Genomic DNA, 15,642 nt, shown 5'->3' on the forward strand with positions numbered 1-15,642 from the left:
CGTTTGTTTAAAATCTATTTTAGTTTATTATTTGAGTACTAGGTTATTTTCATGTTTTTCTGATGTATTTCGTATGTATTTCGTTTGTTTAAAATCTATTTTAGTTTATTATGTGAGCAACTCGTATCATTAACTTGAGTTAATAAATGACCATTGCATTAGTTATCACAATATATTAGAATACATTAGTAACAAGGATTCCATGAACCATTAAAAACATCACAACAATTACATGAAAAACAACGACATAATACGAACAAAGCATTAACGTAAAACACAAGTCCATGGGTTATTCTTAACACAAATTAGAGCGGTCTACTTGAAATACTGTTTATCTCTAACAACCTTCCAAACTTCCTCGTATTCGAAGTCTCTGCCGTCATGCTCACAGATGTAAAACTCTGTAACAACTTCCAAGAACTCTTCTTGGTCACGATAACGAACATTGTTACGTTTCGCATAACTACATGCTCGATTGAACCATGTCACTTCTTCCTTTACATCCGTCCACTTAGTAACAACATCTGATTTTTCTCTTTTTTGTCCTTCTCCCATCTCATGGTTAAACAAAGATGTGAGGCGACTCCATTCATCACCAATTAGGCAATGCGGGGGAGCAAGTAACGGTTCACCATCCTTAACACTTAGCCAGCATCGTGTTAGAAGTAACACCTCGTTTGTCGTCCATGGCCTTTCAGAATTGGAACCAGGTGCTTCATTCGAAGAACTTGCTGCATTTGACGACATTTCTAATAATGGGAATTTGTTTCGTTTAGGTGATTTGGGTGTTTGGTTTATAGATCTTAAACATCTATTTATATAAATAAATAGACTATGAATTAATACTTTGACTACGAAATGGTAATATTTGGACTACCATTTTCAGCTTTATGCAGTGTTTTGTCATGTCAAACTGTCATTTATCTCTTGTCACTTAAGGGTCCCACCGGGATGTGCAGGTTACTACAGTGACTTGTCATTACCGTGTAGTCATTTCAAAGTTGGACATCTCATTACTGTCTAGTATGTATAAATACCACTTATTGCTCCAGTTTAATACAATGTCGACTTTATTATGAGTTCCTCACACAAATTCGAAATTTGCTCATGCAACGAAGTAGATTGTTACTACTGTGATTCGGTAGACCCTTTTTTTACACCCTCTTCAGCCGGGCCATATATGTCACACGAAAATTTTGAAGAATTAAAGAAGGCTAAAGCACAACAAGAAGAGGACAAAGAGTCATCCCAACTTCTCACTCAACTTGCTAATGATATAGATTCGGAATGCAAACAAGCTCAAGAATGGATTGACCTCAATAAAAACAAAATCAAAGAGCATAAAGATTGGATAAAAAAGAGTAAGAAGGCAATCAAAACGACTGAAAAACGGCTTGCTGAGAAGGATGAGCAGTTGATACACATTATGGTAAAAAAGGATCGTTTCGAAGACAAAATGAGAATTAGGGATGACTATATAACAATGGAGAAAGAGAAGTACCCGTTGCAGTTCCCCGAGTTTAAAAATTAGTTATAAAGTTGTTGTAATATTATTATGAAACAGATTAGGTTGCCAAAGGATCGTTTGTTGTTTTTTTTAAATAACATGTTGTAACTGTTAAAATAAATCTGCAAACTATATTTTATAATATAAAGGCTTCATTCATTGTTATAATCAACAAAATTAACTAAAATATGAGAGCATAGCAATGTCTTGTAAGAGTTAATAAAAATATTACAATACATAATAAGCTAACAACTCGTCATTACTCTTAATTTCAAGGTTGTTTTATATCAAAATCAGCGTTATGGCTTTGTGAGCAACCCGCTGAACCACCAATATTATATGCCATTTCTGGAGTAGAAATTATGTGACCTGCTCTGCTACCAGACGCCCTTCCAGTACAATTATTTCTCGTGTGTCCTAGTTGACCACATGTAGAACACTCTTTTATAATTGGACCCTCGCCTTGGGATGGAATGCGGTCTGTGTTTCTTGGCCTGCCTGGCTGACGTTTATCCATTATAGGTGGCTTAACAATCATCAAATCATCGGGGATCTCCCATTCGGATGGCTTCGGCAGAGGGTTTATTGATTCCTCATATGTTTTCCTCAGTGTTTCAGTAAGGTAAGCATTTAATGCAAACCTTGAGCAGTCTTGGTAATTGTTCACTGTTAAACATCTTATGACATGACCACAAGGTATCCCATCAAGTTGCCAATGCCTACATGTACATGTCATATGTTGAAAATCAACAATCACATTTTGTGCCCCCTTTTTGACCTCGCATTTCGTATTTGAGATCATGCGAACATCCCATTTCGTAAAAGTTTTCTTGTTTTCTTTTACAACTTCATCCGCCCAAGGGGTAAGTGTTGTTGTTGCTTCCGCTAAAAAAACAGCCAAAATGAAGAAGTTAAGATCAATAACATCAAAACTAATAAAACATTAATATTACAAATTCACGTAATACCTGCAAAGTTACGTCTTTGAAACCACCATTGTTGCATTGTAGCACGAAAAAAATCAATCAACATAAGTATTGGCACCTTACGTGCGTGTCTAGATAATGCATTTATAGACTCCGCACTGTTGGACGACATAAAATTGTATCGGTTCCCTTTAAAATGTGCCCTTGACCAGGTTTCTGGATTTATACTTTTTAAGTACTCCCATATTGGTTCTTTTGTCTTTTTCATAACATCCATGGCAACATCAAAAGCATCAACTGTGTACGCCCTACACGCCTCCCAAAAAATTCCTTTAACCGTCTTACTCTTGCCGAATTTAGATACTATGTTGAAATACAAATGGACACCACATATTCCATGATGAGCGTGAGGAAAAATGTTGGCAACGGATGTTGCTATAGATGGAGACCTATCAGATATAATTGTAAGCTCCTGCATATTTCCTATGCAATCACGTAGTTTTTGAAAAAACCATGTCCAAGAATCAGTACACTCATTTTTGCATATACCATATGCAACCGGTAATATTTGATTTTGTCCGTCCTTAGTAACTGCAAGTAGCATGGTACCTTTGAACTCGCCCTTTAGGTGAGCTCCATCTACTACTAGGGTCGGCTTACAAAAATTGACAAAAGCTCGTACCTACAATACATTGTATATCTATTCAAATACACCAAAATAAATATTAAAAAAAATTAGGACATGATAATACTAACCGAGCAACCGAGTGCGACGTACAAAAACTCAAAGCGATCATCAACATCTGTTTTAATATGTGTGACAGTACCCGGATTATGTTTGGCCAAGTTGTGACAATACACCGGAAGTTTGGTAAAAGAATCCTCTTTCGTACCCCTTAACGACAACAATGCATATTGCTTCGCACGCCATGCCTGATGGTATGAGATATTGATATTCAATTGAGCATTCATATCATTAACAATTTATTTTCCCCGATAAACTCTACTATAGTCTTCAGCCAAAACATCAGCAACATATTCACCCAAAACATATTTGTTTGCTTGTCGATGATTAGGTTGCAACAATGTTGAAGAACATGTGTGTACATCAACAAATTTATTCACTTGGAAAAGTCCATCAGAATTTTTAATTGCTTTTGCTCTTAGTAACCAAGAACAATTTTTCGAAACACACACAACTTCATACCTTGATTTGGTGGATCTACTTGTCCTCGTCTGGAAACCTTCTCGAAGACATTTTTTTACCCATACACCGCTTTAAAAGTTCTTTGTTTTTAAATATACTCTCACATTGAATCTTTTGAAGATTAATGTCTACCATCTGTGTTGGGATATCTTCATTAAGAGCAACTGGCCATGCTGGTACAGGGGGCATACCGTGAAAAAGGTTATCGGGATACTTAGCTTTAACTTCATCACCCAACTCATCTCTATCGGAATTACTTTGTAGCTCGGTTATATCTAAACATACATCACCAACATCAACATAATGCCCGTAAACATGATTTTTTTCATTTTTTTGAGTTGAATTTTTTTTTTCTTTTTAGTTTTATCTACCACACGCCTATTCATAAGTTTAACTTCTTGTTCAGCAACATCATCACAACGACCACCCACATGATTAAGATATGTACCAACATCATCATCACCAACAGACTTGTAATTCTCGGGATCCACATAGTGAATAGGTGAATAACTAACATTAACATTTTCAGCAACACTGTGAAACTGAGGTACACTAGGAGTATTGAAAGTACCTATCGGATCGTTGCTCCCTTTATAACTGCATAAACCACCAATTTCACCACCCCCATTAACCTCCTCAACTTCATCAACCACCACAAACACTTTCACAGCCCTTCCTCCACTACATTTGATTACGTTTATCAACATTCTAACATCCACGTCTTCAACTATAGCTATATAATAATTTAATTCAGGATGGTGGAAACGAAGACTAATTCTATATTTGTCTACCAAAGGGCTTGTAGCTCAGCAGTATCAGGTAGTGCCCTCCCTCTTTGAGGTCGAGGGTTCAAGTCCCGTTGTGGACATAGGTGGAATAGGTGTTGTTAGTTTAGGAGTAAATTAGATTTGCCGGTTCAAAAAAAAAAAAAATTCTATATTTGTCTAACAAACCAATTTTGCTTCTTACCAAAGATACAAAATCACTATAACTAATATACTCAGAAAATATCAAAGCGAGTTCAGAAATACCTCCCTGTGGACATATGTAATCCAGATTAGTTCCATTAACTTGCCATCTCCCACCGGTTACAAGACAAACCAAATATTCAATCATTTTTTGAGCAAAGTGTAGAGAGTATTTCCTAAACAAATAACAACCAAAATGATATTTTTTCTACAAAAGTTTTTATATAGCAACGTGATTTCGTAGTCAAACCAATTCATTTCATAGTCAAACTTAAAAAAAAAAAAAAAAAATACACCATTTCGCAGATAGGTTCAGAGGATTTCGCAGATGGCCCTATTCCATCTGCGAAATTAACCCTATTTATACAGAAAAAAAATTAAAAAAAAAAATTCTCATCTAGTACTTGTACTTTCGCAGATGAGACCTTCTCATCTGCGAAATGGGTGGTCATTTTTGTAATTTCGATTTTTTTTGGCTATTTTTGTAATGCAATTAGTGTAAATGGCTCTTTTTGTCATTTTCTCTAAAAAAAAACTACATAAGACTTTTGTCATATAAGATGCATAAATTTTAAACACAAAAAACCTGTAGTCATCATGCATTATGATGACACCATTCCCTATGTTGGACTATCAACCATATTGTTATTAGTCATTATGATGCCACCATACTCTTACTAGAGATAGGTGTCTAAACATATTACTAATCCAATACAATTAGGTTGGTGGGTGTGGGCACCGGCGTTTTGATAAAAAGAAGAAAACGATGTTAATGGAAAGTGGTGGTGGTAACAAGAAGCAACACACAAGCCTTTAACACGTAATAACATTGAAAGAGGGTGGTGTTCATGAATGTTATTAGGCGTTATTATCCCCAATAACTAGTAGTCTTACATTCATGTATATGATCATTCTCCACACATTTTCTAAATGCATTCATTTCTCTCACACGTACACGAGATATAAAGAACATAGCAAATCATAAATAATTCAAAATAAGTGCTTATTCATAAACATGTCAATTCATAGCAAAAACATTTTGTCATAAAGTGTACCTATGTAAAAGATTCATATGTGCTTATATGTGAGATGATATATTATCTAGTCTATGATCCACTTATCATTGCAACCCAAATCTTTCTTCATACTTAGTGGTTTCATTTCCCAAAATTCTTTAATCACGACATAAAGCGACTTTTCACATTTAAGCAACACATTTGATTTTCATCGATTTATTTTATTTTAGTAAATTGCTCCAAAGATAATAACTATTTAACGACTATGCTAATATAGTCATTCTAACATTGTTCCAATTCCATTTAATAGTTAAACATGTTTAATAAAAAGCTTAATGAGCTTTTTTGGCATTTTTAGCATTTTTGTTCTATTTATTTTATTTTATTTTATTTATTTATTTATTTTTTTACCAATTACACATATTCTTTCATAAATGTGTTTAACTCCATGTTACATAGTTCCAAGAATTACCAATAATGCTTTAATCATGTATAAAGATTTATATAATCTTTTAAACCAAATTCCAAGAACTTAACCAGAATGATTTGTTCTCGATAGAATTGGAATAAAAGTCATCGCTTGATAAAAATGTCTCAACTTACCTAACTACAATGATTTGTCCGACCGAACACACACTACCAAAATGTAGACGGTATGACCGATCAGGGAAACACCCAAATCATAATCCAGTAAAAAGACAAATCCCGATCTTTCAAAAGATAACTCGTACTCTCCCACTGAAAATATTAATTTATTATCAGCGATTAAACTTTCATTTGGACGGATCCCGTGTAGCTTCATGATATGCATGAGTAATCAATCCAACAATCCCCAACAAGTTTGGGTATACCTATCAATTTTCGAAAGATGTCGTCTAAAAAAATATATGCATTTATGGAGTTAGGCATTGTAAAACCATACAAAGTTTGCCCACGTCTCTATTGGGGTTCATTGCCCCTCCATAATCTTTGTTAGCAAAAATGGATGTAATAAAATCAAATAGTAAAAAAAAACAACTAAGAAAACAAACAAATTTTTGTAGGAAAACATTCCTATAAAAATACCATATTTTCATGGACATTTCTAGGAAAATACCATATCTTAGAGGGTGTTTGGATAGGGAAAAAAGAGAAAGCTTATATCTTATTGCTTATCTTTATCGCTATAAGCTAAGTTTAAGTGTTTGGATAGGAAACACTAAAATCAACTTATTGCAGTAAGAATAAGCTAAGGGGGTGTTTGGATAGGGAAAAAAGATGGTGTTTATTGTTTATTGCTTATTTCCACCACAATAAGCTAAGTTTAAGTGTTTGGATAGAAATCTTTAAAAACCGGCTTATTGTGGTAGTAATAAGCTAAATAAGCTGATTTTAATAAGCATTTCCCTCCTTGCTTATTGTTTATTCTCACCACAAACACTTTTGCAAAAAACTGTTTATTCCCACCGCAATAAGCTAATTTATCCAAACACCCTTTAAATAAGCTAATTTTAAAAAACATTCCCCCCTTATTTATAGCTTATTGCTTACTTCTAATTCAAATATTTTGCAAAAGGTGCTTTCTCTCGCCGCTAATAAGGTAATAAACTAATAACTAATTTATCCAAATACATTCTTATTACAGAATATGTTACTTTTACAGGAAAGGTTTGCGAAAATACGGTGTTTTCTTCGGAACAAATAATATTTTTGTGTTATTTTTTGTTTAAATGTTAGATCTCAAACAAAATTAATAAGAAAAAAGTTTTTTCCTAGTATTTTTACACCTTTATGTAAAAACACCACATTGGGTTGTGGTAACTTGGTAAGACATGTGGAAGATATGGTGGATAACCTATTGACCCATGTTCAAATCTTGGCACCACTCAGCCCTTGTGGCCATGGAGATTCGTCTGCAGTGACTCCAGGGCATGAAGCAAAACTTTATGTTTGCAGCGGGGGATTAGTCGGTACGTGAAAGCTGGTCCGGAAACCCTCGTTAGGGAAGTTCCCTTTCCAAAAAATAGACTTGTGAAAATATGATATTTTTGGACTATTTTTTGTCCATTTACGAAAATACGGAGTATAAAATAAAAGATGAGAAGAATTTTTTGGGTTGCTTAATTAGGTAGACGAATAGAGGGCTCATTTCATAGCCATATGGCTCATTGCCCTCGCAAATTTAATGGCTATTTCAGTTTTTGTTTAATTTTTGTATAAATCATATAACAAGCTTAGGAGATTACATTTCAGTTTTTCTGATATTATAAATCTTGATCGAAACTTTAGATATTTTAAGTTTTATTTGTAGGGATAAATGATAATCGTTACTTTATTTAAGAAAACGATGAATGAGATATTGACAAAGCGTCTTTAGTCAGCAACCCTTTCCAGTTTCCACCATTAAAAATGGAGTAATATATACTCTGACGGCCCATATACATTCCACAGACGGCACACTTCCATCAACTCACTCTCACAGGAATCTGTTTCACGGCTACCATTTCCATAGATTCGGCTGGGAATTGGCACATCACCCCTTCTTCCGCTTCATCTTCTTCGAATCAACCCAGCCGAGTCACACTCGCTTCCACTTTTCCTTCCCCACATCGCAATCATGACTTTGTCAATTGTCCAAGTTAGTTTTTGTTTTCGTTCTCTTTTTGTAATTCACATGATCCATTTTTGTAATTTGCCTTGTGATTTTAATCGTTTTTGTTATGGACTTTTATTTCCATTTTTGGTGAAATTAGGGGTTCAGCAAATCTCTTGCCATGACTGTTCTCTCTGAAATTGGTGACAAAACGTTTTTCGCAGCTGCTGTGAGTTCGATCCTTACTTCTTTTAATCTAATTTACTACCTTATTGGATTCGTTTTGTTGTTACAAGCTTTTTTTTTTTTTTTTTTGGGTAAATCACCGAATATGATCCTCAGGTTGACAATACTCTAAATCGATATCCTTTTCATTCTTTTCCACATGTGGTTTCGATTTTCCCCCTTTTCACTTATAAATGGAATTGGTTATCTCAACTTTCTTTCATTGATATTCTCTAAAACAATCTAATTACATATACAATTATTTGAACTTAGAATGAGAAATTAACAGACTCCATATGTTAATCGATGTTGTGATACTGGTTCTAGATCTTGGCAATGCGTTACCCAAGGAGATATGTCTTGGCGGGATGCCTTACAGCTCTCATCGTAAGCTCTTCTCTTCTCTTCTCCTTTTTTCTCCATATATTTGCAGATATCACCACCACTCAAAAACTCAACCCACTGGTTTTTTAGGTAATGACCATTCTTTCTGCTGCTGTTGGCATGGCTGCTCCGAATCTTGTATGTTTCTTAAACACAACTCATGCTTTTGAATTCTCATAATCTGTTCATCTTCATCCCCATTTCTGAAATTGTTATGATTATTATAATGATGCAGATCTCAAGAACATTGTCAAAGCATATAACCACTGTGTTGTTTTTCGGTTTTGGACTATGGTCTTTATGGGATGCATATCATGATGGGTAAACACATCTTCACAATTCACATTTTCTATATATGATCTTTAGAATCCTTACAACAAATTATGATCTTTGTTTTGACTTACAGGGAATCTGAAGAGTTGGCTGAAGTTGAAGCTGAATTGGTCCGTATCTTTTTTCCCATTTTACCCTTAGTTTATACTTAAGCTTTGGATTACATTTTTCTTCTTATCATCTGTGTAGGATGCCAATATAAAACCAACTAATTCGGATAACAAGGTAAAATCTTTATTTTTTTATGTTGTTTCTTTATAATGTTGGTTTTAAATTCCAATATGTATTATGATCTTTCAGGCTGATGATGATTTAAAGAAAAAAAAGAGACCATTGTTGACTCAATTCTTCTCACCCATTTTTCTAAAGGTATTGATCCTGCAACTATTCAAAATAATAAATAAATTAATTAAATGATATGATATTTAAGAGGTAGCTATTTTGCAGGCTTTTACTATAACTTTTTTTGGAGAATGGGGTGACAAAAGTCAGGTGAATATGAATCTTGAAAAAGTAAATCATAAACATGTTTACAAAATCAAGATTTTGATTAAATGTTATAAATTTTCAGTTGGCTACAATTGGTTTGGCTGCAGCTGAGAATCCATTGGGTGTTGTTCTTGGAGGAATCTTGTAAGTTTATTTGTTTTAATTTGGTAATCTAGTTTTTATTTTTATTTTTTATATATTTTTTGTTAATAGATTGTGTGTGTGTGTGTGTGTGTGTCTTTGTTAGAGGGCAAGCATTGTGTCAAACTGCTGCTGTGTTTGGAGGGAAGAGCTTGGCGACTCAAATATCTGAGAGATTTGTAAGTGAAAATTATTGATTTTTTTGTTTTTTTTATATATATTTGAAATAAATGTTTGTGAATTTGATGCAGATTGCACTATCGGGAGGAGTTCTTTTCATTGTGTTTGGACTCCAATCATTGTTTTCAAGGGTGGAATCATGATTCCATTCCAGCTTCTAGGTAGAAAATAATTATTTGTGGTATTATTGTATTTTTGTATATTATATTCTCCAATCACCTACATTGCTTTTTTGTTGTTTTGCAGAAAAAATAGGAATGAAGCAGCTGAATGAAGAAAAAAAATACTGTTTTTTTAACATTTTGATAAAATTAAAGAATTTTAAAGAAATTAGAGAAAGGAATTATTGTCCTTGTGGTAGTTGAAAACTTGATGTGTTTGGAAGTGTTTGGTATGATGGAATCAAGAAAGAAATGGAATGGAATCCTTAAATTTTATTCCTTTTTGGGTTTTTTTATTTTCTCAATTCCATCGAAAAATTGAAATGACGTTTTTTTTCTTGAAATTGTTTATAATTTTATTAAAAAATTCATTTTCTAAAATGACAAAAATTATTGTTTTCGTTATAGCTTATTTGAGGTTTAATAAGCTTATGTTATATTTAATTGTTATTTTTGTGGATAAAAGTTCGTTAATTAGAACTATATACATATTGTAATGTAAAATATTAAAATGAAAATTCATTTTATTTCTACACGACATTTTCAATTTTGAATACAAGAGTAACAACTTATTTCATTATTTTGTTTGTTCCATTCAATTCATCTCATTGATTTGTCATTCAATTTTATTGACCAAAGTAACCCTGATCTAAATGCAACATGTCAACCGGATTAAATATATTTTTGTTTTCCATTTAATAATTTATCTAATTGCAACATCAACTTTATGCAAACAAAAAACATGAACTTGACTTTATCTATACATGTTGAGTTGGATTAAAAATCTCAACCCATTTGATTCATCAGATTATCTCGAACCCAAACTAATTCGTTCCATTGTCAACCCTAATTATCATCACTACGTGTAAACTTCCATTTTTATATATTTGACACATAGTGTTGTATTTTTGTATCGAAATTTATAGATATATGTGGTTAGAATGTATGTTATTAGTTGTATTGTTATTTAGCACATTTGTATAGCTATTATGATTTATGCATAGTTGGCCTTAGGCCCAATATTTTGTCTATATAATTTGTATATGTTGTTACTTTTGAATCAATAAGAAAAGATACATCATCATTCATCATGCTACCATTATACAAATACATTACTTCAAAGTACTAAATTAATTTTTACTGATAAAACTTGTAAGAAGCAGAGTCGGCAATTATATTCCTGAATCCACCGATGGTTGACGCTAGCATTATGAACACTCCGATGAATATTCCCACCTGAAAAATCCATCTCATAAATCATAATAATAATATAATCCCAACGTCTTTTTGCATATATTTATGTGAATTTTTTTTTTTTTTTTAAATTGTAAATTCTTACCCAATTAACTATCCATTGGGTAGTGAACTTCTTGGGTTTCTTCAGTATCAGCCATATTATACTTGGAAGCTGCAAAAATTAAATATAAAATAATTTTAATTTTAAATACAAATGAATAATTAAAAAATAATAATTATTATTATATAAATCTTACGAAATAAGAAGTCGGAGCAAAGCCAAATCCACCGAAAAATCCAAGAAGATCGCCGAAGAAAGGAAACGTCACAGCCATGAACAACGTGAAAGCTTCAATTTTACATTAATTTTATCAAATATTTTAATTTATTTATATTACAAAAGAGAAAAAAATAATAAAAAAAATCCTTACCAACATAAGAAGTACGAACAACAAGTCTCAGTGCCACTCCAGAAGGAACATTGAATTTCTTTGTTAATCCTTTTTCTATTAAAGCAAATAATGGCATTGCAAATACCTGAAAATTATTTATAAGGTTAATTACATAATAAAAGAAATTATATATATTAGTTTTTTTTTTCTGTATTAAAGCTTAATTTTACTTTTCATTTTTCTTAAGAACCCTTATATTCTTTTATTTTATTTTTTCGATTTGGTAATTTTAGCAAATTTATCGGTAATGTTTCGGTTTCAAAAAAAATGATAAGAGTTTTTTTAGGGGAAAAATTGTTATTTAATCCAAAAAATGTAAACATAGATATAAAGATCAAATAAAAAGACGGAAAAAAATATTTTAAAATAAATAAATAAATAAATTGAGGTCATGATGTTTTGAATAAAAAAATAGATAAAAGAAAATAATAAGTATAAATTTCGCTATTTTAAACAACCTGATAACTGCCGAGAACATGAACGACTACCATCAAATTAGCAGCGGCGATGAGCCACGACGGTTTTTGCAGCGCAACCAGAACGTTATCGGTAACATCTTGACCAAACGCCCAATACCCAATAATCGCCACCGGAAAATAACAAATGGCGTTCACAAAATACGCCCCAATCGCGCCTTTCCACATCGCCACCTTCGACGGCTTCCCCGGCGTCGAAGGTATCGTCGCCTGGATTTCAAGCGCCACCGCATGCCCTGCATAAGCAAATGAAATCTGACCCAACGCGTTAAAAACTCGAAATATCGAATCAGCGCCGCTTGTTTTCTTGTAATCGTAGCTCACGTCTGGTTGTCTTCCTTTACTCAGGCAACCCGCCCATGCTATCGTCGAATAACTGTCACAATGAACAGATTCGGAGTCGAAATTGGTCAGATCTGATGGATAATCGAATTGGTGGAGTTAACTAGTAATTACCATAGTGACATAACGGCGGCGGCGAGTGAAACGCCGTAGACGGAGTTGAAATTAGGGAGCTGAGAGAGGAGAAAATGTGTGGAGCCGAAGATGACGATCCAGTATGAATGTCTAAGCCGGGTGCAGTCGTCGCAGACCATTTCCATGAACTTTTGGAGGCAAGTTCCGCCGGTGACCATGTACACAATGTTCACTCCGACTTGTACTATCAGCTGTTGTGGGAGTACTATCCATGGCCCTAGCTTCGGGCCGAAAGCATGTCTGGCTAGATCGATGTATCGATCGAAACGAACTCCGGTGGTGGATTCATGGAGTTGGATCAACAGCCAAAATGTGTGTAACGTCATGCACCATGAAATCACCATTACTGCCATACCTGGACCCCTGTTCATTGTTCAACATCTGCAAATCAATATCTGTAAGATTTGAAAAAAGTATGGTGGAGAAGATGAATTAAGATGTGTTTTCGTACCATCCGAGGTAGGCCATAGCGTAAGGTAAACTTAGAACGCCGGCACCGACCATGGCGGTGACTGTATGAAACGTCGAGTACCACCATTTTGCTTCCCGTCGTGGCCCTTGTTCTTCTTCTTCTTCTTCCCACTCTCCCTCCAATGGAGCTTCCTGTAATTTGATTTCATTTTGAAGAATGAAGATACAAGCAATTCGATCAAAGTACAAGAGGGCTGTTTAACTAACCTTGGGAAGTGGAGGAGAAGAGGCGGAAACCATCGGAGCAACGGCGGATGGCGGCGAATTCTGGGTGACGAGTGGAGGTAGGCAAGAGTGATGGTTATGTCTTAATCTTTGAATTCCATCATGGTTTTGTAGTTGTGGTGGAGCTCTCACTCTCTAGAAAGAGGTTTGTTGTTTATTAAGTGGAATAAAGGAAGTCGTTCTCTTGCAAAAAGCAAATGATGGTAAATTACGTATATTGCTTTTGTAATAACTTATACTTATTAATGGAGTATTAGATAGATCATAGATGTTAATCTATCCATTTTAATGATTTGATGTGATAAATCTAGATACAATGAAACTTTCATATGTATCAGTTTGGGTAGAACTTTTTTTTTTTTTTTTCCTAAAATCGAATCCGTTAGGTGTCACTTGTTTTTTTGAAGCAAAAATTCATAAAGTTTGTGGACCACGTCTGTAACCCTCTGCAGTAGAAGAGTTGAATCAAACAGTTGCAGACTGTAATAAAAAGATGTTTGTTTTTTAACATCTGCATGTTGCTGCAAATATTAAAAAATTAAAATAAACTGATTTTATAATTCAAAAGTAGTTTTTAATACCGAAAATTTAATAATATATGACATTTCGGCAATAATTTATAACATTTCAGCAAAAAATAATGATATTTTAATAAAAAATAAAGATATTTTAGCATAAAATAATGATATTTCATCAACAAATTAATATTATTCAATATAAAAAAATTCAACAAGAATAAATAAAAAAACGAAAAAAAAAAATGTAAAATAAGATTTTAGCAATATATAATCAATATTTTAGCAAGAAAAAAAAAGAAGAAAATGTTGAAAGAGGTAGGAAGAGACAAAACAAGTGTTGCGCTAAGAAGAACACACGCATAGGTTTTTTAATCCGAAGACTTCTGAAAAATAAACAACTGCGAGATAAAAAGTGTTGCGCGTGTGCTGCGCCGCGCAACAATAAGAGATCTGAAGAGGTTTTTTCCAAAAAAACAAACAACACCTTAGTGTATCCTTCCCATTCCACATAAGAGTTTTTTTTTGTAGAATAAATAAAAAACTACACCTCATGAATGAAACTTGAATAGTTGATAACAAATTTTGTTTGAATATTTACACTTTTCAATTTTGAACTTCAATAATATGCAAATGTTCTATAGAAAAGTATAATATTTCATTAATTATTGAATGACATGATAGTTATAAAATTATTTGCAACAAATAAAGTATTCAAGTGGACTAGTGGAGTCATGTCCAAATATATGAGTAGGATTAAACCACTTTTAATTAAGTACTTTACAAGAATTAAATTATACTTAAAAAAAAAAGAAAATGCCTCTTGAGGGTAATTAACTTTTGCGTTTGTACTCATTTGGTCCCTTTTTTTTGTATTTAATATACCATCAAACTTGTTGTTTGCGTTCACCATAACCCTTTTGACCGACTTTTGACCTGTGATAGCAGGTCAAAGGGTTATGGTGAACACAAACAACAAGTTCGATGGTCAATTGAGTACAAAAAAAAGGAAAGGGACCAAATGAGAACGAACTCAACAGTTGGTTACCCTCCTGAGTCATTTTCCCCGAAAAGTTAAATGAAATTAAAGTTGCAAAATTATCAAAGACTGCAACTTTTTTTTGGCTATAACGTATATGAAGAGCGTTTCAAAGGGGTAACCTTATTAAAACATGGTCTATGTTATGCTTACTGTGTATGAGAGGTATATTTATCAGCATAAACGTTTACCTCAAGGTATATTATGGTGATGTGTCTACAAAAGCAGCATGATATTGTACATATTGATGTTGTATCTTATCCCATGAATTCGATCTTAAAGCTAAGTAAACTCAAAAATCACAGCACTTGTGATTCCACTCGTTTGTAGACTTGTCTAGAATCCATGATACGATAAATCATTTGATTGGAAATGTAAATGTAGTCATGAAATGCGCCTGCTTAGTCAAGATTCCCCTAATAAATATTCAAGTGCATTATAAAGTTGTACATGTATGAATAATGTTCTTTCGTGGGTTATGTTTTGAAGAGAAGAAAGAATGAATCTTATAAAGTCATTAATATCAGTAGGAGTTGACGTGAGATTTGCTGTAAATGAGTAAAAGGAAAATGAATCATGAGGGTAACCAACTGTTGCATTTGTTCTCATTTGGTCCCTTTCCTTTTTTTTTTGTACTCAATA

The 15,642-nt window shown here is 33.4% G+C and overlaps 2 protein-coding genes across 3 annotated transcripts; one reads left to right on the plus strand and one right to left on the minus strand.

Annotated features, from left to right (window-relative positions):
* The first annotated feature begins 7,860 nt into the window (after nt 1-7,860).
* LOC111894458 (GDT1-like protein 5) lies at nt 7,861-10,109 on the plus strand. The gene is made up of 12 exons (XM_023890537.3): nt 7,861-8,241; nt 8,357-8,425; nt 8,749-8,808; nt 8,896-8,943; nt 9,041-9,126; nt 9,212-9,248; nt 9,328-9,363; nt 9,439-9,507; nt 9,586-9,630; nt 9,710-9,771; nt 9,875-9,947; nt 10,020-10,109. The coding sequence occupies exons 1-12, from the start codon at nt 8,221-8,223 to the stop codon at nt 10,089-10,091; spliced, it is 678 nt and encodes a 225-aa protein (XP_023746305.1). The 5' UTR covers nt 7,861-8,220; the 3' UTR covers nt 10,092-10,109.
* A 1,022-nt stretch (nt 10,110-11,131) lies between these two features.
* On the minus strand, nt 11,132-13,601 carry LOC111894457 (lysine histidine transporter-like 6). Of its 2 annotated transcripts, XM_023890535.3 has the most exons (8): nt 13,429-13,601; nt 13,202-13,353; nt 12,730-13,113; nt 12,256-12,649; nt 11,777-11,882; nt 11,603-11,694; nt 11,449-11,517; nt 11,132-11,345 (listed from the first exon to the last, which is right to left on the minus strand). In XM_023890535.3, the coding sequence occupies exons 1-8, from the start codon at nt 13,459-13,461 to the stop codon at nt 11,247-11,249; spliced, it is 1,329 nt and encodes a 442-aa protein (XP_023746303.1). In that variant the 5' UTR covers nt 13,462-13,601; the 3' UTR covers nt 11,132-11,246. The 2 variants fall into 2 exon arrangements, with proteins under 2 accessions (XP_023746303.1, XP_023746304.1); XM_023890536.3 differs by lacking the exon at nt 13,429-13,601 and having other exon boundaries at nt 12,730-13,131; nt 13,202-13,339.
* Between the last annotated feature and the right edge of the window lie 2,041 nt (nt 13,602-15,642).

The sequence above is a fragment of the Lactuca sativa genome, chromosome 4, assembly GCF_002870075.4.
Source record: "Lactuca sativa cultivar Salinas chromosome 4, Lsat_Salinas_v11, whole genome shotgun sequence".
NCBI lineage: Eukaryota > Viridiplantae > Streptophyta > Magnoliopsida > Asterales > Asteraceae > Lactuca > Lactuca sativa.